This window comes from Eleginops maclovinus, chromosome 20, assembly GCF_036324505.1.
Source record: "Eleginops maclovinus isolate JMC-PN-2008 ecotype Puerto Natales chromosome 20, JC_Emac_rtc_rv5, whole genome shotgun sequence".
Taxonomy (NCBI): domain Eukaryota; kingdom Metazoa; phylum Chordata; class Actinopteri; order Perciformes; family Eleginopidae; genus Eleginops; species Eleginops maclovinus.
The window spans coordinates 6,202,720-6,228,589 of NC_086368.1; the positions used below are offsets into that span (position 1 = coordinate 6,202,720).

The 25,870-nt window shown below is 41.5% G+C and overlaps 2 protein-coding genes across 2 annotated transcripts in view; both read right to left on the bottom strand.

Annotated features, from left to right (window-relative positions):
- Positions 1-8,854: 8,854 nt before the first annotated feature.
- Positions 8,855-12,475, bottom strand: tmem74b (transmembrane protein 74B). The gene is made up of 3 exons (XM_063912082.1): positions 12,381-12,475; positions 10,435-10,698; positions 8,855-9,481 (listed from the first exon to the last, which is right to left on the bottom strand). Exons 2-3 carry the CDS (start codon positions 10,639-10,641, stop codon positions 8,855-8,857), a joined length of 834 nt encoding a protein of 277 aa, XP_063768152.1. The 5' UTR covers positions 10,642-10,698; positions 12,381-12,475.
- A 1,033-nt stretch (positions 12,476-13,508) lies between these two features.
- Positions 13,509-25,870, bottom strand: part of LOC134882338 (filamin-B-like) — a 66,777-nt gene continuing 54,415 nt past the window's right edge. The window contains 15 exon segments of the mRNA XM_063909976.1: positions 13,509-14,910; positions 15,997-16,206; positions 16,792-17,010; positions 17,381-17,557; positions 17,844-17,976; positions 19,852-19,967; positions 20,126-20,263; positions 20,506-20,569; positions 20,571-20,773; positions 23,238-23,360; positions 23,827-23,979; positions 24,443-24,646; positions 24,750-24,908; positions 25,253-25,426; positions 25,684-25,812. Coding sequence (XP_063766046.1) covers positions 14,723-14,910; positions 15,997-16,206; positions 16,792-17,010; positions 17,381-17,557; positions 17,844-17,976; positions 19,852-19,967; positions 20,126-20,263; positions 20,506-20,569; positions 20,571-20,773; positions 23,238-23,360; positions 23,827-23,979; positions 24,443-24,646; positions 24,750-24,908; positions 25,253-25,426; positions 25,684-25,812 — 2,390 coding nt within the window. The 3' untranslated portion in view covers positions 13,509-14,722.

Here is a 25,870-nt window from a genome sequence, read left to right on the forward strand (position 1 = left end):
TACAACACCAATATGATTTTCCAGTAAGAATGGCCCATTCATGTAAAGATCACTGAACAGGCCAACAGGGCACAGGCTCAGGGGCCCATCATACAAAATGTCCATCAAAGAGACATGGATCAACCAGAAAGACACTTGAAATGACCAGAGAGAAACATAAAATGACAACAAAGAGACACAATTAGACTGAAAATTGTCTCAAACAACTACAAACAGATGCAAAGAAACAGAGATACTAACTAAGGAAAAGTTGCAGAATGAGCAACAGAGACACAAAATGACTATATAGGACTGAAAAGAGATATAATACAACTACAAAGAGATGCAAAACAGCTCCAAATAGACAGAGACTCACATCACTTATAAAAAGGGGCAATAAAACCACAAAGAAACATAAACAGAAGCAGAAACATGTATTCAAATACAGGCTGTCTGAGGAGTCCATAACAGAAGATTATGCGGTATCTGTGATAACTTTACAAAATAACATGTTCAGTTTTTCTTGAAATTAAAACACGTCAATCTCAAAAGCTCCTGTCTCCAATATCTTTCTTAAGATGTCCAGAAATTATCAAATAATCTTTAACTTTAGGGGAAACAGCTATGGTGGCCGACTGGTACAAATGTGCTACAATGGCCCAATACACGTCCATTAGGAGAAACACGCTGCACTTTCAAAAACAATGCAAATATGAAAACACAAATGTGCCAAAACACATGCAAATAAAGAAACACCTTCACCAACTTGATGAAACATGTGCAGTGTTTACTAAAAGCACTGTATAAATGAAACACTGCAATATAAGATGTTTCTTGGTTTGCATGTGTTTTGGCACATTTGTGTTTTTACATTTGAATAGTTTTTGAAACTGCAGAGTGTTTCTCCTAATGGAAGTGTACAACAGCTACAGAAACAGACCTCCAGATTTGGTTCTACTTTTCAAACTCGTAGTCTCTAGAGCCAACCAACACTGAATCAATCACTGCAGGATATGTATCAGAATCCCTTTTGGGACAGCATTGGCTTTACTTTCACAACACATGAAGTTGTCCTCCCTAACTTTTGATGAAAGGTGTGCTTCCCTTTAGGCTCAAAAAAGCAATCATCAACCTTTCTGTTTCCTCCTGACCCAATTCAATCCCTTTGTGTCACTGAACTCACTCTAAAACCCTTTCAGAAAGGTTTTCTTCCAGCTGTGGGCGCCCGACCTGCACCAACCACAGTTCTATCTCACACAGGCTCCGCCCTCTACTGGACTCTATGGGTACTTCTCTTCACCAATAACACACGAGCGTTCTCACACTGAATTTACATAAACATAGTCAGCCAATCAGGACGAACCTACCCGGATGCACGCGTAGGCCTCACAGTATGTAACGTAGCTACATCGCTGACTGTCATCCTTTTCTCTTCAGCAACCTAAGAGACAAAACCTGAATAGCAACAACAACAAAAAACCTCTAAAGAGCAAAGGCCGAGTATGGAGTCCCCATTGCAGGAAATCCGTTGCTGCCCTTCGTGCCCTGGGCTAATTGTGGGCGCTGATCCCCACCAGCTCTGCTTTGAGTGCCTGGGAGCAGACCGAGGACGGCGTGGAGCCATCACCGTCCTGCACTGCCTGTCGCACACTCCCGCAGCTCAGACGCCAGCACCGGTGGGACCATTTCAGGAGCGTCTACTACCAGCAGTGCGAAGATAATGACGACCCTGAGCTTGAGGTGGTGGACATGGTGGACGTAGAGGACCCTGAGACGAGGCCGTTTACGTTGGTCATCCCAGCCGCGCAGGCTACGACCTCGTTTGCCGAGGAGGACGACGACTTCACCTGGGTGGGCGGTGAATAGGAGACCTCTGGAATATTTCGACAAGTTATTCCGGCGAGGAGCACAGCTGGCCGCGGCGCCCAACAACATGGGTGTGTTGGGCGTTGCGCTGATTACTCCTCAGCAATATGCCCCCATCTCACTGGGGCAACATTTTGACCGCAGCATCAGCCAAATTAATAAATTAATCCAAGGTGTGGCCGCCATCAGCTCTCACAGATCTTTTATCTCTCATCTCACACAGATACCTCACTGCATCTGGTTACTGCTAAATTTCTGTTTCTTTTAACAAACCAGTCCCTGAATTACACTGTAATCCCTGAAACTTTATACTTTTTACTTATGGTTGTATAGTGTTGCTGTACAAATAGAAGCAGTAACCCTAATTTTACATTGAACCTATATGTTATACAATACAACCTTTCAGCATAAAGTCACTAGTTACACCTCAGGGTATGTAAGAGTAAATCTAATTATTATTCAATGATTCAACTTTTTTCTGCTTATATGCTGGCTTTACATACAGTTCAAAAGACCTCATGACAAACACACATGAAAGCGAGGATACCCGGCCCGGAGGAAGACCGGGGTCCCCTTCTGGAGCCAGGCCCAGAAGGACGACTCGTCGGCGAGCGTGTGGTGGCCGGGCTTGCCACGGAGCACGGCTGGGCACAGCCCGAAAAAGCAACGTGGGCATCACCTCCGCTTCTCCGTCCCGTGGGCCCACCACCTACGAGAAACAGCAATGGGGTCGAGTGCGCTGCCAGAAGGGTGGCAGTGGAAGCAGAGGGTCTCGACGGACCACACCCGGGCGGCAGAAGCTGGCTTTGGGGGCATGGAACGTCACCTCTCTGGGGGGGAAGGAGACGGAGCTTGTGCGGGAGGTGGAGCGTTACCAGTTGGATCTGGTGGGGCTCACCTCTACTCACAGCGTCAGCTCTGGAACCTTACTTCTTGATAGGGGTTGGACTTTATTTTTCTCCGGAGTTGCCCAAGGTGTGAGGCGCCGAGCGGTTGTGGGGATACTCACAAGCCCCCAGTTGAGTGCCACTTTGTTGGAGTTTACCCCAGTAGACGAGAGGGTCACCTCCCTACGCCTGCGGGTTATGGGGGGGAAAACTCTGACTGTTGTGTGTGCTTATGCACCAAACAGCAGTTCAGAGTATTCGGCCTTCTTGGAGACCCTGAAAAGAGTCCTGTATGGGGCTCCCGAAGGGGCTCCTTAGTCTTGCTGGGAGACTTCAACGCACACGTTGGCAATGATGGAGACACTTGGAGGGGCGTGATTGGGAGGAACGGCCCCCCCGATCAGAACTGGAATGGTGGTTTGTTACTGGACTTCTGTGTTAGTCATGGATTGGCCATAACAAACACCATGTTCGAACATAAGGATGCTCATAAGTGTACGTGGTACCAGAGCACCCTAGGCAGAAGGTCCATGATCGATTTTGTTATTGTATCATCGGACCTGAGGCCGCATGTTTTGGACACTCGGGTGAAGAGAGGGGCGGAGTTGTCAACTGATCACCATCTGGTGGTGCGTCGGGTCGAGTGGCAGGGGAAGCCTCGGACAGATCTGGTAAGCCCAAACGTGTAGTGCGGGTAAACTGGGAGCGTCTGGAGGAATCCCAAGTCCAGGAGGCCTTCAACTCACACCTCCGGCGGAGGTTTTCAGGCATCCCTGTGGAGGCTGGGGACATTGAACCAGAGTGGGCGGTGTTCAAAGCCTCTATTGCTGGAGCTGTAGCGGGGAGCTGTGGTCTCAAGGTCTTAGGTGCCTCAAGGGGCTGTAACCCTCGAACCTCCTGGTGGACACCGGTGGTCAGGGAAGCCGTCCGACTGAAGAAGCAGGCCTTCCGGGATATGTTATCCCTGGGTACTCCTGACACAGTTGCAATGTATCGACAGGCCCAAACGGCAGCAGCCTCAGCCGAGGCAAAGCAGCGGGTGTGGGAGAAGTTCGGAGAAGCCATGGAGAAGGACTTTCGGTCGGCACCAAAGTTGTTCTGGAAAACCGTCCGACACCTCAGGAGGGGGAAGCAGGGAACCATCCAAGCTGTGTACAGTAAGGATGGGATGCTGTTGACCTCAACTGATAGGGTGTTAGGGCGGTGGAAGGAACACTTTGGGGAACTCCTGAACCCAACAACTCTGCCCTCTATGGTAGAGGCGGAGCTGGAGTATGAAGGGGGATCAACTCCAATCTCACGGGGGAAAGTCACTGAGGTAGTTAAACAACTCCACAGTGGCAAAGCCCCGGGGGTGGATGAGATCCGCCCAGAAATGATGAAGGCTCTGGTAGTTGAGGGACTGTCATGGTTGACACGTCTCATCAACATTGCGTGGAAGTCGGAAACAGTACCGAAGGAGTGGCAGGCCGGGGTGGTGGTTCCTCTTTTTAAAAAGGGGGATCAGAGGGTGTGTGCCAATTACAGAGGCATCACACGACTCAGCCTCCCCGGGAAAGTTTACTCTAAGGTGCTGGAAAGGAGGGTCCGGCCGATTGTCGAACCTCAGATTGAAGAGGAACAATGCAAATTTCATCCTGATCGTGGAACGACGGACCAGCTTTTTACTCTCGCAAGGATCCTGGAGGGGGCCTGGGAGTATGCTCATCCGGTCTACGTATGCTTTGTGGATTTGGAGAAGGCATATGAGATACTGTGGGAAGTGCTGCGGGAGTATGGGGTGAAGGGGTCTCTACTCAGGGCCATCCAATCTTTGTACTCCCAAAGCAAGAGCTGTGTCCGTGTTCTCAGTAGCATGTCGGACCGATTTTCGGTGAGGGTTGGCCTCCGCCAGGGCTACACTTTGTCACCAATCCTGTTTGTGATATTCATGGACAGGATTTCGAGGCATAGTCGTGGGGAAGGGGATCTTCAGTTCGGTGGGCTAAGGATTGCACCACTGCTTTTCGCAGATGATGTGGTCCTAATGGCTTCATCGGTCTGTGACCTTCAGCTCTCACTGGATCGGTTCGCGGCCAAGTGAAGCGGCTTGGATGAGGATCAGCACCTCCAAATCTAAGACCATGGTTGTCAGCAGGAAACCGATGGACTGTCCACTCCAGGTAGGGAATGAAGCCTTACCCCAAGTGAAGGAGTTCAAGTATCTTGGGGTTTTGTTCTCGAGTGAGGGAACAATGGAGCGTGAGATGGGCCGGAGAATCGGAGCAGCAGGAGCGGTACTGCAGTCGCTTTACCGCACCGTTGTGAGGAAAAGAGAGCTGAGCCAGAAGGCAAAGCTCTCTGTCTACCGGGCCATTTTCGTTCCTACCCTCACCTATGGTCATGAAGGATGGGTAATGACCGAAAGAACGAGATCGCGGATACAAGCGGCCAAAATGGGATTTCTCCGCAGGGTGGCTGGCATCTCCCTTAGGGATAAGGTGAGAAGTTCAGTCATCTGGGAGGGACTCGGAGTAGAACCGCTGCTCCTTCGTGTTGAAAGGAGCCAGTTGAGGTGGTTCCCTAGAGAGGTGTTCCAGGCACGTCCAGCTGGAAAAAGACCGAGGGGTAGACCTAGGACCAGGTGGAGGGATTATATCTCTTCGCTGGCCTGGGAGCACCTTGGAATCCCCCAGTCAGAGCTGGCTGATGTGGAAAGAGAAGTTTGGGGCTCTCTGCTGGAGCTGTTACCTCCGTGACCCTGACGGATAAGCGGGAGAAGGTGGATGGATGGATGTACCTTATGATTCAACTTTTTTTCTGCTTATATTCTGGCTCTACATGAAGTCAACAACCATTCAAAATCAGTCTTAACCTTTAAAAAACAAAACAATGCTGGCTCTAACGGCATCACACCTTGAAAATAAATGTGACAGAGGACAAACACAGAGAAAGCTGATTTGTTTGCAAAAAAAGTGTGGTAAATTACTGTATATCATCATCATTATTTTAGTTATTTTAAAATATAATAGAAAAGAGGCAGTTATCACCTTACGCTCTTATAATAGAGCTTTTTCTTTATTTTGAAGTTGATTATATATAAGAAAATGCATTTGAGGCAGACAGTCTTAAACATTCCCTCGACCGAGCTTCCTGCCTGTAGCTGGAAATTAAACACAAAGTGGAGTCCAAAAAAGTAACCAAATGTAATTGTGAGGTTGTTCATTTTAAGATTGAGCAATAAAGCCGTTCCACATAAATGACCCTGTTCCATGAGAAGCAGCCACAAACAAGTTTTATGTACTCAAGGACACCTCAGCAGGAGATCGATCGTAGCAGGGACCTGTGACTAGCTGGTTACACATCAGTCTTTAAAATCAACGAAGGATTTTAGAACAGTGCTGACCAATTCCTGGTGAAGTTTATATTATTCTTTATTTCCTGCAGAATATTTAAGGTGAGCTTGGTATTCTTTCTTTTCAATAATCAATCATAATAACATTTATAATTAAGACTTGATCTACTAGATCCGCAACAATTCTTGCTTGAGTTCTTAAATTGATTAGTCAATCGTCAGAAATTGGCAATAACTTTGAAAAAAGATGTGTTAACCTCTCTTATTTAAATCAAAAAATAAATAAATTCACTGGTTCCAGTCACATAAACATGGATATTTGCGTGTTTTCTTTGTTTAATGGACATAACAGAAAGTTTTATTTATTATATTCACTATTTTTGTTGCCATTCTATTGATTAAACATTTATTCTACAATCCTAAAATGTTTGAACCATTGAATTATGTTTCCTGTACTGTTTGTTTGTCATTTAAATACTCTGAATGTTTAATATTTAAGCCCAGTTTGGCTCGGTTTCTCCTGACACAGTTGAGTTTTTTTTGTTCTGGTCCAGCTGTTGTTCAGTTGCTGCTGTTGCAGATGTTTTGCACACCTGCGTTGTGGATTTGGTTTCTGAGCATTGAGCTTTACGTGGTCCTCTACATCCCACAAGTTCACATGAAGTATTTACAGTATTTTAATACCAAATACAAATATTGTACATATTATAATAAACAACTTGAGATTTGTATGTCAGTGTTTACGGATATAAAGTCAGAATTAAGATGTCCTCACAAGTATACAACTTGTTACGTGTGTGTGTTTGTGTGTGTGTGTGTGTGTGTGTGTGTGTGTGTGTGTGTGTGTGTGGCTACATTAACCTTGGCTAATTGGCTCACTATACAGACCTTAATACATTAGCATAATACTATTTGCGTATACACAATTTACAGGGTCTGTGTTTACTCATTAAGGCATATTGTATCCTTACATGACATAAATAATCTGTTTACATATCATACAAATAAGTAGACGCTGTGTCATTAAAGGTTAATTCCAGTCAAAACCAGCTTATCTCCGAAGAGCTGTAGTCAAACAGAAAAAAAGACTTCTTAATGTTTGGCTGTGTTTTTTTTATTAAATGAGCTGTTTCCTTATTTTTTGTATTCTTAAAGTTATTATCTGGAATCATGAGGTTATCTTATTACAGCAGAAACTAACATTGTAGCACGGTAGCTCGTTTTCTTTTCCACTAAATGCCAGATAAATATAATTACTTATGAAGGATCTGCTTATAGTTGATATTTACTTGCAACATGATACAAAGAAGCAGTTGAAAAAGTGATGCTAGCGGAAAACGCTGATCAGTAAACACGAGGCAGCAGTTTTTGAGTCATTTAATAGAAATTGGATATGTGACTGTAATATATTGATATTTGGAGACTTGGCTTGTAATTATGTCATGGTAATGTCGGATTCACCAACAATTAAAGTTAAAACATTGATTGCCTGAAAAAAATGTCTTCTAGTTTGGTCACTTTTTCTTCAGCTATCTGCCTTTAATCTCAACCAAACTACCCAAACATCACCTGATTCTTGAGATGAAAAAACACATATCACTTTTGTCCCACTGTCATAAAAACATTTATTTGCAACAGTGACAATTTACTTTTAATCCCTCAAGTTGTTGTTTGGGAAGTAAGAACACAAATGTTTTCAAATGAAAACCTTCAAGTGGAGGACAAAGATGATTGATGACTAACAAATCAGGTATGAAGAGCTCAGGTCGGCTGATGCAATGCTTTCTGGGTAATACGTGTCATCCTCTCCACAGTGACTCATATCAGACTTCAGTCTAACACCTCCTCCAGCTCTGCATTTGAATGCATTTTCTTATTTTTGTTTAAAAAAAGCATTGCATTTAGAAAAAAAAAAAAAGACTGAATAATATAAAATAATCAACACACATCTTGACTAAAGGGTGCACAAGGATCTTACTGTGCTCTAGTAGCAACGTTTTCTGACTAAGATCTTTTTTTTTAAACTCTTGGCTGTAATTGGAGTGGTTTGCTGGTAATTTAAGGCAATCAAGTTACTTAATGCAGACTGCTGAGTGTAAGCATATGTTCAATGTTATTTAATCTCCTTTGTTGTCGATGTGGTAAGCATTATTGTCCTACTAATGTCAAAAACGTTGCCTCTGTTTATTTGTGCAAGAGCTAGCATCACACTTTCCATTAAGCTTTATTATAATAGTCCAGTTTTACATTTTTCTCATCAATTTACTGTTTTGTCTGGTGGATTTCTACTGATCACAGCAGCAACTCCGATATCATTGTTTGTTTTCGAGGTTTAAATGTTGCTCATATTGTGGTTGTCTGATGGAGGAAGATCAACACTGAACTCCATAAATCTTAGTTTTCCGCTGTGGCAACCAACCGACACAATGTGCTTTTTACTGTAAAACTCTGATTAATATATTAGGATTTATATTGGAGCTTTTTCATATCCAGCCTTTCCCCTCCAAATGTGCTCTGTTCCACACTAACATATAGCCTTACCTCTCTTCTCTTACCGGGTCGTGCCCTCTTTTGTTAGGTCATAAATCCTTTATGATTGGTTAGAATAAATATCCCAGACTCTTGTTCATCCCAAAACGCTGGCTTAAAGCTGGGTCGCTCCAGCTGAGAGCCTTGTGCTTAACATGGGATTCCCCTGTCTGCACAAAAGGGGGGAGCTGCACCATTTTGCATCCCATATTGCAATCACTCAGAGGAAGGCAGGTTGCACAGTGAACATTATCGATAGCTAATTGACTCCATGTGAAGAAGAAGAGGATGAAGCAGCAGCAACAGCAGGAGGAGGATTGCCTGGTCCTGGTTCTGATTTGGTGTCCCGGCTCGGACCTGGCTGCGTGTTACTCCTCGTCTCTGTGTGTTCCACCAAAAACTCCTCACCTCCGTCTATGCCTCCTACTGCCTCACCAGTCGCCAGCTGCTTCATCCTCAGGTTGATGGAGCCGTAAGTCCTCTTGGGTCGAACAAACACCGCCCTGCGTCGGTACATCTCGCCCCGGCAGATGGACACCATGAGCAGCACAGAGAGGAACATCCCCCCCAGAGTCAGCAGGCCCAGGCCCGCGATGATGCACTTGTCCAGGTGGGAGCCGAGCTGGGCATAGTACATCTCCAGCCTCTCCATCTGGCGGGCCGACACGGAGTCCGGGTCAACCTTGGCATCTCGGGGGATTGTGTAGGCGATGACCACCAGCACGATGCCGCTCACCAGGAACACCAGGGCGAAGATGAAGCCATAGTCCGCTGTGTGGTCGTCGGTGGGGTGGAACTCTGTGAAGTCCTGGCCGTCCTCCTGATCTCCAACTCCTTCCTCCTCATCGTACGGCCGCGGTGAGAGCTCCTGATGCTGCTGTTCCACCTGAGAGGGTAAAAGAAAGGACACAAAGTTAAGAAGGCAAACAAGAGCAGGGTATGAATAAACCAGATTTTGATGAAGACATTGAAAAGAAAAGATGATGCTTAAAATATGTCAAATGTGACTTCGATTTGTCTGATGGGGGCGCCATAATTGTATGAAATGTTGGATTAAGTGACTCTTTATGAGTGACTCTGGATAAGCGGAAGAAAAAAGATTTGAACCCATTGCCTCTTGTCTTATTTTTTATTTAGACCTGGTTATTTTGAGGTTGCTAGTTAGCTGCTTACATTAGCTACTTTGCTAGCCCCTTCAGTTTGCCCTGCTCTTCTTCTTTGCTGGAACCCACACGTTAGAATTAAAGATTTGAAGAATTAGGACATCACCAATGACCAAAAATCTACATTTGCTCCTGTTCTGTCCTTTCTTTGCTTTAATGTTCAAAATGCTCTTTATTTTTCTCATACTGCCTGTGCTGCAGCACCTCTTTTCACCCTCTGTCTGAAACCAGAGCCCAGTCTGCTCTGATTGGTTAGCTGGCCAGCACTGTTATGATTGGTCAAGCATTTACAAATGTCCCGCCCCTTAGCCTATCACATACAATGTATTGGAGTGCTAGCCAATAGATGCACAAGTGTTACATAGTGATGTCACTATGTTACGGAAGTAAACAAAGAAGTCCAATGGAGGAACCACATGGGGGGTGGGAGAAAAACTCCCTCTGAAAGTAACACAGGGATTTTAGCCTTTGCACACCATTTACATGCACTAAAACCTATAGCACACTACAGGAAAGGTAAAACCCAAAAAGCATGATATGGCCTCTTTAAAGAAATGCAATCTTAACAAATATCGTAATTTAGCACCAAAGTGAGATGTTCTATGATTTTTGCAGACTGAAGATATTTATGGGACTAAAAGTATAAGAACTTGCTGTATAATGAGCCTAATCTTACCTTGATGTTGCCTGAAGTTGTGGGTGGACACCCCCCCGGGACAGTTGCCCCCTGCTGGCGGTCTTCATTCTCTTCATCCTGCAGGTAGGAGGCGTTCTCGAAGCCCCGGAAACCCCCACTCACTGCGGTCGGCGCCGGAGACATACTCCGCCCGCCTCCTCCGCCCCTCAGCTCCCGGAGCTCTACGGCGTTAAAAGAGGACTCCATCCAAATCTGTTGGATGTGCTCATGTCTTCATCATCTCTCCACTGTGCACTATCCTCACTGGATAAACACAACATAATGATGGTGTAATAATGAAGAAAGCCAGTTATATATAATTTTGGCCTGAAATAACATTTTGTGTACAGTTTGAAATGTGGCAAAGGATATACATTTCTTATTATTATTGGAAGAAGTATTAATAGGGTGCTGATGACACAATAGTTAACTGTGGCATATTCTTCTTTTTACTCTACTCTACTCTTTAAAAGAAGTCTAAACAAATGAATAATGATAATCATAAAAAGATAAATATAACATTGCAAGTGCATTGAGACAGCAAACTGCAATGTTAAGTGACAGCAGTGTGATTAATCATGAAAGATCTTTGCAACATATTATATAATGTATATAATAGTATAGAGTGAAACATTATACAGTGTGGTATGAGATACACTAAGGTGAAATGCAGTAACATGCAGTATAACAAAATAATATAGTACAGCAATATAACATAAAACACTGAATATTTAATATAATACAGTATATAACATGGGAATTATATGATATAATTGTATCATAATAGACTGTATAGAAGAAATAGGAATAGTATGTTCAACTGAATAAATTAACATTTAGCAAGGTGTATGATAAACAATCATTTCCACTGCTGTTGCTGAGTCTAAGCAGCCGAGTGGTGGTTGCATTATCAATGCAATGAGTGACTTAAAGAATTATGTATTATGGTACAAAGTATATTGCATTACGATACAGTATATACCGATGTGGATTTGACTTCAAAAATGTATTTTTTTTCTCTCTTTTACATATTATTTGCCAGAGAATGAACTCTGTGAGTGTGTGCATGTTAACACCTCTGAGCTCTGGGTGTGAACCTGTCCATGGCGCCTCTGAGTTCAACCACTCACACCTGCTATAGGCAGGGTTACTGTAACCAGAAGCCAGAATATCAAAACCACCACGATAGCAACAACCCTATAATACTCTGAAACATTTAGCCTTGACCATATCGTAATGTGTAGTTTCACCAACATTATTTTATTTTTTGAATATTGTTCATCACATTATTTCGGTTTAAACAGCCGGTTAATCCCCAGGGAGCTCCAGGCTAAAGCCTACTGACACAGTTACCATTTATCCGCATATCAAGCCCCGTGGCCCGCAGAGGAGAGCCAGATGCCCGTGGGCAAGGTGTCTGGTCACCACCAGCACCAGCGGCACCGTGACCTTGTGGTGCACCAAGCCGCCTAAAGGCTGGACCAATACACTCTGTGTGTGTGTGTGTGTGTGTGTGTGTGTGTGTGTGTGTGTGTGTGTGTGTGTGTGTGTGTGTGTGTGTGTGTGTGTGTGTGTGTGTGTGTGTGTGTGTGTGTGTGTGTGTGTAGGAGCGATAATATCAACCAGGGCACTGAGGGCAGATAAGCACCACACCGACTGACACGTTATTCATTATCCGGATCTGACGGCAGATAACACGGACTGAGAGCGGGGGACAGTCAAAGGAGGATCTTATTCTAAATGGAAATTACGCTACCGAATAAATAGAAGTGTCGATTTTTCTCCAGAGGGAAACACCGGGGATGGATTCGGTATCCAGGCAGCATCCACCCCGCTTTCCCCCGAGCGAAAAACGAATAAACATTGCGGGTAGCATCGATCAACTAGAGGGGCATCGATCCGAGGTTTTCTCGTGAAGTGATCAGGATGACAGCACTGGGTCTTACCTGGTGCTGATGCCGCGACCAGGCGGGAATCAAGACGGCTGAGTGCGGCGCATCGCATCCGGAGAGATGGATGCTGCTGGATCATATGTGAGGAGGGTGCAGAGAGAGAGAGGGAGAGAGGGAGACAGGGGGAGTATGAGGGGTGAGATTGACCATGCGCAAAACCTCTGCTGGTTTCTGAAGGGCTGTTTGAGGAGAGAGGTGTGGTGAAGAAATATTGATAAATATGAAAATAAATTGTGCAAAGTAAGTATGAAAATCAGTAAGATAAAACACAAGGTCATTTTTGAATGACGTTGTTGAAAGTGCAAGAAAAGACTATTATTTGGCATTATGTTAAAAATGTAAAAAACAAATGTTTTTGTTAAACTATAATAAGACACTTATTATAGTTTTTTAAAATTATTATTTTTAATGAAATACTTAACTATGAAATGATGCCTTTTATGGCATACTATACATTTTTTTATGATATACTATGAATTAAAAATTAAAGCATACTATTCATATTATTTCTTTTCAACTAATTTCTTTGGCGTATAATGGAATACTTTAACATATACATTTTCAAAGACAAATTATACTACCATAGCATCTATTGATTTACATCATACTTTATTACATTTTTAAGATAAATACTAGATACCGTGATTTTTGGGATATTATGTTCAATTTAGATATACATTTTTATTGAATACCATAAACTAGAAATACATATATACTTAGATATTTGTATGACATAAACATGGTTTAAAAACCATGTTTATGACTATTTATATCGTACTAAACTATGCTTTTATTTATTTAAAATATTTATGTGGGATACTTTACTATGAATTTTAAATTACATTTTTATTGCATACTTTAATAGAATTTATGAGACATAGCATACATTTTTAGACATTCAACAGCATGAGTTTTATAAGATTTTATCCACCTGAACAAAGCATCTTGTGAAAAGAAAACATTTTTAAGAAACGGTATTCGCATCTTTTCCTGTATAAATCCGTCCATTGATCGGTTATTATTAAGAAAGACATGCATTGTAAAGTGTATTTTTTAATTAAGTTAAAGTCGAATTGTTAAAGGGTGTTAAAAAAGACCGGAAATGAAAGACAGAAGCCAGCCTCCTTAGCTCCGGCCGATTTTAATTATCAAATGTACATCATCTCAGGGTTTAGTTTCACATTAAAACACCCATTCCTTAGTAATAAAAAAACAAGAAGTTATTTTTTCCCCACAATACAAAAATCCTCTCATCCCTTACATATCAAAAGTGTCAATGATTAGGCAACAACATCACAGACATAAAGACAGCTCAGATCTCACTGTAATGTCATATTTTTTAGCAGTGACTTTGCAGTACAATCAAACACAGAAATACTGATTAAATCCGAGACAGAGACGGATCGTTTCTTGTGAAAAATACAGCAAAAAGATGAACCCACAGATATAGCACATAATAAAAGTAGTAGTTGTAGTGGCAACATTATGTACTTTTGGGATTTTGGGAGCTTATAAATCAACAATAAACATCAGTAGTTGTGTACAGTTTGACGCTTTCTGTCGCATCGAGTACTTTAAAGAAAAACAATTCCAGTACGTAAAATTGAGATATTTTTAAAGTAATAACAATCCATAAATGTGTTGTAATGCATCTGACTGGCCAGAGAAAACGTATAGGATTGAGAAGTCCAGGTTAAATAAGTCTCTCTTTTTTCCTTTTTTTTCCCTGGTACTGTTTAACCTGAGGCCTCTTCTGTGTAATTCCAGTTATTTTGACAAAGATTGATTCCACTTGTCTAGGTCCGAATCGTTTCCAAATCTAGTTTTAACACTTTAGAAACATGCAGAGACATTTTGTGTTCTCACCAACTAATGTCAAGCAGTCTTTAATTTGCCAATCAAGTATAAAAACTATCGTCAAGGGCAAAATCTGTCAAATTCAGGGCAGCAAAAATCAACAGATGATATTTATCTTTCCTAATCAAATCATTTTTACTCCAGTTTTTGGCCAGATTATAATTTATTTTACCATTTTGCTTCCCTGATTCACTGCAGAAAAATGGTCTAACTTACATTTATGGATGTGATCACTTCTCTTCCTTAACATTTTAGTTAAAAACAAGTGTTTTCCAACACTTTCCTCTCCTCTATCAAGTTCACCTTTTAGCAAGTAAATCAATTGTAATTTGAAATTAACACATCTAAAAGCAAAATATACACTTTCAACTTTATAAATCCAGATGTTTATTGGACAATTATCTGCAGTAAAGTGATTCCACTTAAAAAGGGAGGCCAAATGGTTCAGGAGGAGTGACGGTGTGTTTCTATTGGTTGCCTCAGGGGACGTTGACTTGGAAGGGGGAGCCTGGGATATGGTCTTCGCCCCACTTCACCACCAGGATGTAGGTCCCCCGCTCTTTGAGCATGTAGCTCACGTTGTACTGCAGGTTGCCCAGGTGTTTGACCAGAACCTCCTCACAGGGAACCTGAGGGCCGAGCACCCCCACCAGGAGCATGTTCTTACCTGGAGGAAGAGGAGGGGGAGATAACAAGTCCATAAATGTTGCTAAAAGTGTTTAAGTGTTTTTACCAACGTAGCTTAAATGAGCAATAACCACCTTTTTTTGTAAATATTCTTCTCTCTTTTTGCACTATTTTATTTATCTTATTTGCACCATGTATGTTGAGTTGTTGGAGGAGCACGCGACATAAGATTTTCATTGCCAACATATACGTTGTATCTGCTGTGCATATGACAAATAAAACCTTGAAACCTTGAAACCTTGAAACCTTGGATTTGTGTGTACATTCCTTTTCTGTTTATTTAATTAAATCTTTATGCAATTTAATTTTACTGCCCATTTTGATTTTAGCTTTCTATGTTAACATACATAACTTTATTCTATGTTATTTTATTTATATTTTATTTTTTTCAACTGTCCTGAAATCCATAAATAAAGTATTCTGATATATTTATTTAATATTACTTTGTATTTACTTATTTTGTCTTATTTCAGTCTTACTTTTACTGAGGGGGTTATCTGTTTTTAACTTTTGTTTCATTTTATTGGATTTGATTTATCTTACCTTCTTGAATTGGCTGGAATGATGTATGTATCATGGACTCATGCTGCATGTGTGCTGATATATTTTAGCCTCTGCCTTAAACTGAATGTCTTGTTTGCGTTGTGTTTTACGCCAAACTGTCTCGAACTAAAGTTTTCTTTTTTTAAAGAAAAAAATCAATTAACCGTTTTTTATCTTCATAAAGGAAATATAAAAGAAAAAACTAAATGTTAAGTAGGAGGTGCTTTAACAGGCTGCTGCCCTTGTGGTACCTGACTTATCCTGATGCTATCCTTACTTAAAGCTGCACAACTAATCAGATATTATTCAACATTTGAAATCACTGTTGGCGCAATATTCAGTCAAGGCAAAATATGTGAAAATATCAGAAAGAAGTATTGTGTTGCTTCAGAGTAGCACAGGCCCACGGACAATATTCTACAGAATCCTTGTTTGGCACAGATCCTATTAAAAATACACAATGATCGCACACCCTGATCATCACAGGTTAGCCGGAGGTCATGATGTTGGGGGGGTTGCTTACCGGCCTTGCTGCAGTCGACGGAGAAGTTGCTCCTCTGGCCCACGAAGGCCTTGCTTAGGCCGGGGCCACGGCTCGACACCTTGCTGGCATCAGAGTCTGTGAGCCGGGGCAAAGCACTCTGGGAGAAGCTGCTGCTGGACGCCCTGACTGCTGGATCCACCGTCAGGGTTGACGTCTCGCTGGCGTTGGTCACATTCACCAACCGAGCCCCTAAGAGAGAACAATTATACATCTTATTGTTGCTTTCAATTTTTTTTTTTTAAATGCTTTGGAGAGCAGGAGCACAACATGTTTTATAAGTTGCTCTAGAAATACAGGACTTCCAAAAAACTAAGCAAGCTTGTGCTTATTTCAAGAAAATATCTTAAAAAAGGTAATAAGGAGCTAAACAATACCAATTAAGAATAGACAGAATACTATTTTTAATGATACAAAAAAGGACCAACACTTTGTAGATATAACACAAGATTAAATTATTAATCAAGAATTTTCAAGGAATATATTCTAATGCAAGCGTATTTATTTCTAACTTTGAAAAACATAACTATTTAGATGAACAATAAAACATATAACTTTAGATTTGTACTCGTAGATATAGTAAATATGAGATGACAAGAATAGTGCTCACTTTTAAAAAGGCAATAAAAGGCAAGTAAAAAAACATGTTTTTTACAATTAACAAATGAGAAATTGCTCTACAAAAAAATAAAGCATTTATGTATACAATCATTTGCATAAATAACACTTTGCGATGTAAGGTAGCAGTGGACGAGCACAGGGACGCTCACTACTGACCTGTGACTTTGGCTTTGAAGGGGCTGCCAGTGATGTGGTTGGGTCCTCCGTATTTGATGCTGATCAGGTAGTTTCCAGGAGCCATGGGGGTGTAGTGCACCTTGTAGCCCTCAGGAACCTCCTTACAGTCCATCTTCACCTTCGACGGCCCCTCGATGGTCACTGCAAGGGCCCCAGGGCCAGCCTTAGTGTTGTTAATGATGAACTCTGACTGGCTACCTGAAGGATTCAAAACAAACAATAACACTTTGTTAAAATGCAAGACGTTTTTTTTTCAGATTTGTGGCACTACGCTTTGAACAAAGTTTTGGAAGCCAAAACATAAAAATCATATTTAAAACAAACATTTATTATTATTATTATAATTCTGTTCTTTTTTATTTCCACATCTGCATTTACAATATAAATGTGGATTAGATGATAAAGCCTTGGAGAGTCTAGAAATGTTCAAATAGATACCTTGAAAGTACCTGAAAAGTGCTTAAATATTACTTTAAATTATACCTGAACCCTCAAATGTATAATATGGCCTTTAATAAAATTATTATTAATGTGTTATCAATCATTCACAAAACATTTTTTTTCCCACCTGTCGTTCCTCTCTCCAGTCCGGCTCCGTACGCCGACACTAGGCCGGGCTCTCCGGTCTGTCCCGGTTCCCCGACCCGGACCTGGAAAGGACTTCCCGGGATGTGAGAGCCGTTGAACTTGACATCGATGGTGTGGACTCCATTCTCCCTCGGGATGAACCGGATAGCGTACTTGTCTGGAGGACGGAGGACTTGGTTACGAGAAATTCAAAAATCTGGTTTCTTTTAGCTCTTCCACTTTCCTGAAATACTTCACACTATTTATTTTTCAGAGTAATTTGTCATATTCTTATTGTAGAATTATAATTCTTGTAAGATGTATTTCTATGTTTTATTTGAATAGCTTTTGTTAATTATTTAGTTTTATAATATTTTAAAATTCATTACTGTATGTTTGCAGTTTTCTCAAAAAAACAGGGGAAAAAAACCCACAAAAAATAAACCATAACCACTCATACACACCTCTTTCCAGCTCAGTCACCACACACTCCTCCAGAGCTCCGGAGGGGCTGTGGACTTTGGCCTCCATCTTGCCCTGCGCTCCGTTCAGACGCACCGCAAAGGATGCTGGGTGATTCACCTTCAGACCAGACTCCTAGAAGAAAATAATCCAACAACACATAGATACTTCAAAGTCAGTGTGTTTATGTTTATGTATGTGTGTGTGTGTGTGTGTGTGTGTGTGTGTGTGTGTGTTTATAAAAGAGAGAAATACTACAAACCACAAAGTGGTTCTCTGCTCTATTTCTATCATTTCTCTCTTTATGTTATTCCTCTACTCTTACCTGAGCTCCGGGGGGTGCAGCTGCAGCAGACAGAGGCAGACAGCCACAGAGTTAAAAAGCATCTAAAGAGTTAAAGGCCACTACAGTCGCACAGAGTTATAATACAGTCTGTGAAATGTAGTAAACCATCTCAGATCTAGTGAGTAGTTTCAGTTAGAGTTGAAACATGTTTTGATGACAATGATATTGCCGGCTCTTTACATTTGGTACTTAAAGAATGTATTTATTTATAAACGTTCTGTAATTTAATAGAATTACTCATTGGTGCTCTCCGGTGGACAAGTTATGTAATGAGGACACTGTTGCTAAACCTTTTTTTGGCATTTCTTTATTGAAATATTGTTAATTTAGAAAGAAATAATAAAAATAATAATGAACTGACTTACTGAATATATCAATGCTGCTTGATATGCTACATTTCACCAGTTGACTTGTTGCAATAGCCTATAAATGATTGTAAACAAAAACCAAAAATACTTTCTTTTGGCTACTTTTATAAAATAACAATTATATTTCTCAAACTTCTGGTAGAAATAAATAATAGAAGAAGAACTAGGATAAATATTATAGTATTGAAAGTTGTCTTAACAAAAGATTATAACAGATTATTGTAAAAGAAACATTTTTCCTGGTTGAAGAACAATCAAGATTTAACAGCTTTCTGTTCTTGTTGTATATTATCTTGCCATTTCCATTATCTTATCCCCTAATGTGAATGTACATCATGATACAGTAAATGAAAATTCAACTAAGGAACTTCATATATAAGCCCCATGAAAATATCTGTTTTGTTTGTCATTGTGCAAAAATCCTTTTAATCTGGTTTAGTTAAGTTGGGGGCGATAAAGTAAATCTGCCCAACTTTACCTTGGTCAATATGGGGTTTCTTCCATTAATGCATGTTCTTATTGAGAAGCAAGACAGCAGCACTCACACAGTTGACTGTACTATAAGACTCTAATGTAGATAGTCCAGCTGAGGTTGTTCTACAGATAAAAAACAAACTACGTCTCTAAAGTTCAGCAGCAGTTATGTGTGGCCCGCCTCTGTCTGCCGTAGCTCAGCATCCAGAGCTGATGATGAAGAGGATGAAGAGGATGGTGCTGTTAAGAGCCTTTAAATGAAACACAAGAGAAACACCAGCAGTTCCACACCAGACTGGAGAGGGATGACCAGAGCCAGGCAAAACGCTCCAGAGAGGACAGGTTTCCTTTACTGCCTCTCTTATATTTGGGTGTCAACTTCAGACGGAAACGGTGCGTTTGCCAGGCTGTGGTCACATCCATGAGGACAGTTGCATAAAGAAAGAAACTTTACCTGACTATCTGAGCAACGCAAAGGTTCAACTGATATGGGTTTTAATTCTTTAATGAGAAACTCAATTAAATGGTAATAATAGTGGGGGCTAAATCACAAGTTTATTAACTTCGAGGATGAAAATTGCTACTATTACTCACAATACATTAAAAAAAAATTGAAACTCAAATCAGTGAAACCATCACACTCACATTACAGCCTCCCAGCTCACTGATGTCTTGAAACTCAACAAATTGTGTTGAGTTAAATAAAAACAAATGGTATGTGTGGGGCTAAAATCTTCAATCTATCTTCTATCTGCACTCATGATGTAACACTTTTATGCAACTGTGCCTCGGAGGGTGTGGAGGTGTCTCCTCATGCCTCACCTGAAGGCCGGTAACAGTGAGGCGGCGAGCGTCATTGGCTGGAGCGACTACAGGAACAAGGAACGGGCTGTCGGGGATGTGCTGCTCGTTGAACTTCACCGATATCTCATAATCACCTGCAGAGGAGAGGGGGGAGAAGCGATCATACAAATGAATCAATGAAAATGTATACATATCACACAAAAGGTAATCCAAAGTGCTTCTCTAAACAAAAACAGCAACACTTATACCAATAAAAGTTGTTAAGAATATAACTTGTGTGTGTTTTCTGTACCGGGGTCCTGAGCCACGTAGGAGACGCCGCAGGATCCGTCTTTGCGGTCGTCGAATGAGATCTCCGCCCTGCTCGGACCCTCCACAGCGATGGAGAGACCACCAGCACCTGCCTCCCTTGTCCAGATACTGAACTCAGCTGCAGATAGGGAGAGATAGAGGGGAGGGGGTTAGAGTCACTATGTGTTAAAGCAACGTTAGGTTCTCTCGGCTGCTGTCTGAACAGCTGGTGGAGTCACATCAGAAAGGATTTTTTATGACAGACTATCTGATTTAAAAAAAAGATCATCTACTGAATTATGATTTTCAAATAACATTTTCCATGAACTGTTTAGTTGTTTTGTGGGCTTCTGGAGAGGGTGAGCATGTGTGTGTGTTTACCGGGCTCTCCTGCCTGTGCTCCCTCCAGTCCTGGACCTCCTGCTCTCACCTTGGCGGCCCCCCCCCTCTCCCAGGGGCCCCACAGTGAACTGGAAGGGGCTGCCTGGCACGTGCACGCCCCTGTACCGCACACTCACGCTGTGCACGCCCATCTCTGTAGGAACGAAACGCACGCAGTAGGTGTCGTTTCCCGCGGCAACCAGCTCTGCAGGCTGACGGGCTCCGGAGGGGGAGGTGACCTCAGCGGTGACGTCCTGTATGTCGATCGCTGCAAAGACAGAAAGAGGAATACTATATATATATGGATTCATTTTTAATGAATTTGGGAAGTTATCCAGTGGTGGAAAGCTTCTACTTTCACTTTACTTGGGGATTTTATTATATTATCATTTTCACTAGATTTCACAGGGAAATATTGTACGTTTTCCTTCACCACATTTATCTTAAAGCTTAAGTTACCAGTTAATTTGCAGGTTTAGATTATAAATAAATATAAATGCAATAAATAAATCAAATAACAGATATGATATTGTACCACGGAAAAAGTTAGCCAGCAGTAAAAACTCATTCATAATTATCTCCATCTTTATAAACTGCAAATTAAGTGATGAAGGACTTTTACTTAAAACACTTCACTTTTGAATCAAGTACATTATAAAAATAGTTCTTCCAATACTGATGGTAGTGAAGAAATACAAAAAGGATGAGGATAAGATAAATTAAGAGCAGCAGCAGTTGCATTACGTTTGTTGCAAACCCTGTGCTTTTTCCCCCTTGAACAAGTTTCTGAAAGGTGCTGCAGGGTACTTGACTGTACATTTTAGATGTTAGTTTTAAAATATCAGTAATGCATGGTTCCTTAAGTAATTACTATATCATAAGTTCAATAACAATTATATAAAAGTAAGTTTATTAACCACATTTTATCTACAATATTCCTATTTTTAATGCAATTCTCAATAAATGTATTCATGTTGACGATGATGTTTGTTCAGTTTGACCAGAACATAACTTCTAATTTTTTGGCCGATGAAAATTGAGAAAAATAGATCTTTATGTTGAATAATTCATTGTTTTAGCTGCAATACAGCTGAAAACAAGGTAAAAGAAGAAATGAAATAGAAGAAACTGTTAACTAGAACTAAAATGCCTTAGAGTGAACAGAACAGAAATGGTTTAAACAAAAATGTATTGATGGCTTATAGATTGAAGGGTTTTTTCAGGTTTATTATACTGATACACCTTTGAGCTGCGCGTCTTGCATAAACGGTAATACAAACATAAAGTATTATTATTATTTAAGGCTTTTTTCCCCTCTACTAGAAATAAATTGCGCTGTTCAGGAAACACATTTCAAAAGGTTGTTAGTGTAAAAAAAAAAAGCTTCAAAAACACTGTCACAGAGCAACAACGCACCCTCCACCCTGGTGCCACCCACTGAGCAGTGGGAATCAACGACCCATACACCCCTCACTGCCCTCTTTCCCCCCGCCAGCACCAGACCGGAGAGGCCGGTGATGAGGCGCACATGCCGAGGGGAGAGGCTCTGATCTTGGGCAACAGCAGAGGAACGAGCCCCTCTACCGCTGGATCTTCCAGACCACCAGACGGAGCAGAAGGAGCGGGAAGAGGAGGGAGAGAGGAGCTGCTGCCGAGAGAAGGCCAGGAGGAACCAGCTCACTGGAGGAGGAAGAGGGTGAAAGGAGAGAGGAGGACACACGGAGAGGAGGAGGAAGGAAATGTAGGAGACAGGAGGAGAAGAAAAAAAGGAGAAGCTGAGGAGGAAAAGAGGGAATAATGATGGAGAAAGGGAAGGAGGATGAAGTGGATCAGAACAAAAAAGAAAGGAACAAGATGATAAGACAACGTCCAGAAAACAAAAAAAACAAGACGACAGGAATGAAATATACAGAAAGACAGGAATGTAAAAATAGAGATTAAAGAAAGGAAGAGGCAGAGTGAGATAAAGGGAAGGATAACAGTAGAGGGAAGGGGGATCAGAGATTAAGAAAGGCTGAAAGACAAAACTGACACATTACAAGAGCAGTAAGAGACAGAAAGACAGGAAGCAGTTTTAGAAAAGGAGAAGGAGGAGCATTTCCGATGACGCAGAAGTTTTCAGTCTGAAAGTCGTCTCAGGTTTGAGCTCCAAAATATCAGGAGTTGCTCACGCTTACCTGAGTTGTTTTCTCACTGACTTACTAAACAGCCTAACACCCACTGCTGTTAACAGGAGATGGATATTCCACATTTCTTTGCCTTTAAGTGGAATCAAATACCAAAGGAATTTTCAGCTGACTTTTTCTGCTATCCTAATCTGCATGATGTTTATGACAGAAAAAATATTTTATGTTGTTATGTTATGTTACCATTTATTCTGAGATTTCACAATGAAAAAACTATTAAAAATGTGATGCCTTTGAAGACTTTTTAAGGATTCTGGGAAACCCTCTACAAATTAGGGAAAAAAAGCCACTGTTCCCGTCATCCAGAGAATTTAATTCTAGCCATCGGATGAGGGCTAAACTACTAAAAATATTATATATATAAAAAAATATTTATTTTCAATTATTATGACTGATATGGGAACTGCAATATGATTCAGGAAATTGGAGGGAATGTTCATTTTTGCATTTTCATCCTCATTTTCATTTATGGTGTGATTTATTTTGCCAAGGACTGTAGCAAACTAAGATTCTTTTGTTGTGTGTATTTGTATGTGTGTACTGTACCTGGTATCTTCAGACTGAGATCACACACACTCCCCACGCTGGAAACAGACGCCGCCTTCTGTCGTCGGGTGATGCTCTCACGGATACGACCCTCACCCGTAACCCGCACAGTAAATGGACTTCCTGTACACACACACACACACACACACACACACACACACACACACACACACACACACACACACACACACACACACACACACACACACACACACACACACACACACACACACACACACACACACACACACACACACACACACACACACACACACACACACACACACACACACACACACACACACTTTTAATTGATGGGTTTAATTTGGTAGTGACAAAATATATAACAAACATATACAGTATGTGTATATAACAGTGGGGCCCTTTTAGATCAAATATATTTATTTGAAGATAATCCAGCCATCTCTGTATGGTTAGAGTACACTAACATTAATTTTACTCCTATAAATACGTTTTTTGGAGAAATAATTCATATTAAAACACCGCACTTTTCCATAATCACAATATTGTTTAACCTTTATGGTGGCTTTTTCCAAGAGGAATAATTGTATCATATTATTGTTTTTACCTGGAACATGTTCCTCTGCGAAGCGGATGGAGACGATGTAATTTCCTGGTTCAGTGGGACAGTAGTTGACTCCACACGTCCCGTCTTCCATGTCCTCCGTCTGGATGTCCACCTTACTGGGACCTTCGATGGACAAGGCCAGGCCGCCATAACCTGAAAGACCAAACACACACATAAACAAACAGTTGATCAAGTTAACAGTGGCTCACTAACTGCAAAAACAGGCAGCCCTAAGACATATAATAGTTATATTGTGTTCCTCAATCTCAGAATTACCTTTGTGAATACAATGTTATTAAAATAGTTTAATAAATACAATGTCATTACTGATAAATTACGTAAAGTTTATATCAAACACATGAATAAGAGTCTACCTGCTAGTAGTTCTGTAGTACAGACCAAGGGAAGCTAAATGCTAACATGCTAATCCTGCGCAGATATGATGTTCACCATGTTCAATATCTTATTTCAGTGTTTTTCTTTCAATTTCATCCTCTGGGAAACATTAATAATTGTAAGAGATTTCAAGACAATGTTCAATCCACTAAAGTCTTATTATAGTCACTGAAATTTCTAAACAACAAATGGAAGAATTAAAAACGCCCCCCACACTGACCGGCCTCCCGCGTGTCAACCACGAAGCTGGAGTTGTTGAAGGTGGTTCCCTGTGCCAGGCCATCGCCGTGAACTTTGACCAGGCTGGCGTCTCCAATCTCCGACTGGACGACCATGATGGTGATGGGACTGTTGGCCACGTGACGGCCGTTTTTCAGGATGCTGACCTGGTGTTCACCCACCTCCCGGGGGATGAAGGAGATACCTGTTAGGGTATAGAGAGGGGGTAGAGAGATTAACAATCAAGAGGAAATGAAAGTTGGAATAGACTAGGAGAGTTTCTGTATCTGTGTGTCTGTGTGTGTTACCGATGTGGTTGTTGGCCATCCTCTTCAGCAGGCAGGGCTCGTCACGGCCGGACGGAGCCAGGATGCTGGCGGTCAGCAGGCTCAGGTCCGTCTCATTAATGTCCAGAGAGAAGTCTGCCGCAGAGCCCAGTTTGACCTGAGAGCGCCGCTGGTTGTCCTCTGAAACACACACACACACATACATACACAGAGGTAAAGACAAACCCGTGGACATGTAGCTGTTAACAAAAATATACCTTTTTTCTGTGAACATCCTCTTTGGTTTACATTTAAAAAATATATATTATTATTCTTTTAGGAATCAGAAAAAAACATTAATATTTCCATCTTTGCAAGGAAAGTCAGGTTTTGTGCTCAGGGGCCAGCATAAGAAACAAAAAATGTGTGTGTGTGTGTGTGTGTGTGTGTGTGTGTGTGTGTGTGTGTGTGTGTGTGTGTGTGTGTGTGTGTGTGTGTGTGTGTGTGTGTGTGTGTGTGTGTGTGTGTTCACGTGTGTGGCTGACCGGTGATCCTGGCGGTGAACGGGCTGCCGGCGATGTGCTTGGTGTTGTATTTCACCAGGATGTTGTAGTCTCCGGGCAGAGTGGGCAGGTAGCTGACGCTGCACGTCCCATCCTTGTTGTCCACACAGCTGATGTCCGCTTTGGATGGACCCTCGATGGCCAGGTCCAGACCCCCTGCACAGACGGACAGATTTTATTTGAAACAAGTTGTTATCAGTGACGTGAAAAAATAAAAGAATATGCTGCCATTTAAAATGGCTACTTACTATTAGAGCTAGTTAAATATGCAAAATGCAAAGAATGTCCCTAACACTGCTGTTACAAATGCAACCACATTTGTAAAATTTAATTTTGTTGGGTTTTGGACTAATGTTCAGAGAAAACAAGGTAGTGAGATTGCAGGTGTTGATGAAATCCTGTAGGTAACGTACCTTCGGAGGCGTCCTCTGTGAAGACTGTGAATGTTGCAACCTTGTTGGCGACTCCATAGCTCAGCCCGGGGCCGTACGCTGTGACGTTGGGACTGCTGGCGTGGTTCACGTAGAACTGAAGAGGAGACTCTGTAACAAAGCAGTGAAACAAAAATCATTGAAACTAGAAATCCTCAGTTTACATACT

Excerpts from the sequence above, each read along its gene's own strand:
- tmem74b (XM_063912082.1), bottom strand. The coding sequence starts at position 10,641 with ATGGAGTCCTCTTTTAACGCCGTAGAGCTCCGGGAGCTGAGGGGCGGA. Across the intron at positions 9,482-10,434 it reads CAACTTCAGGCAACATCAAG|GTGGAACAGCAGCATCAGGA; the intron begins GTAAGATTAGGC and ends TTACCCTCTCAG.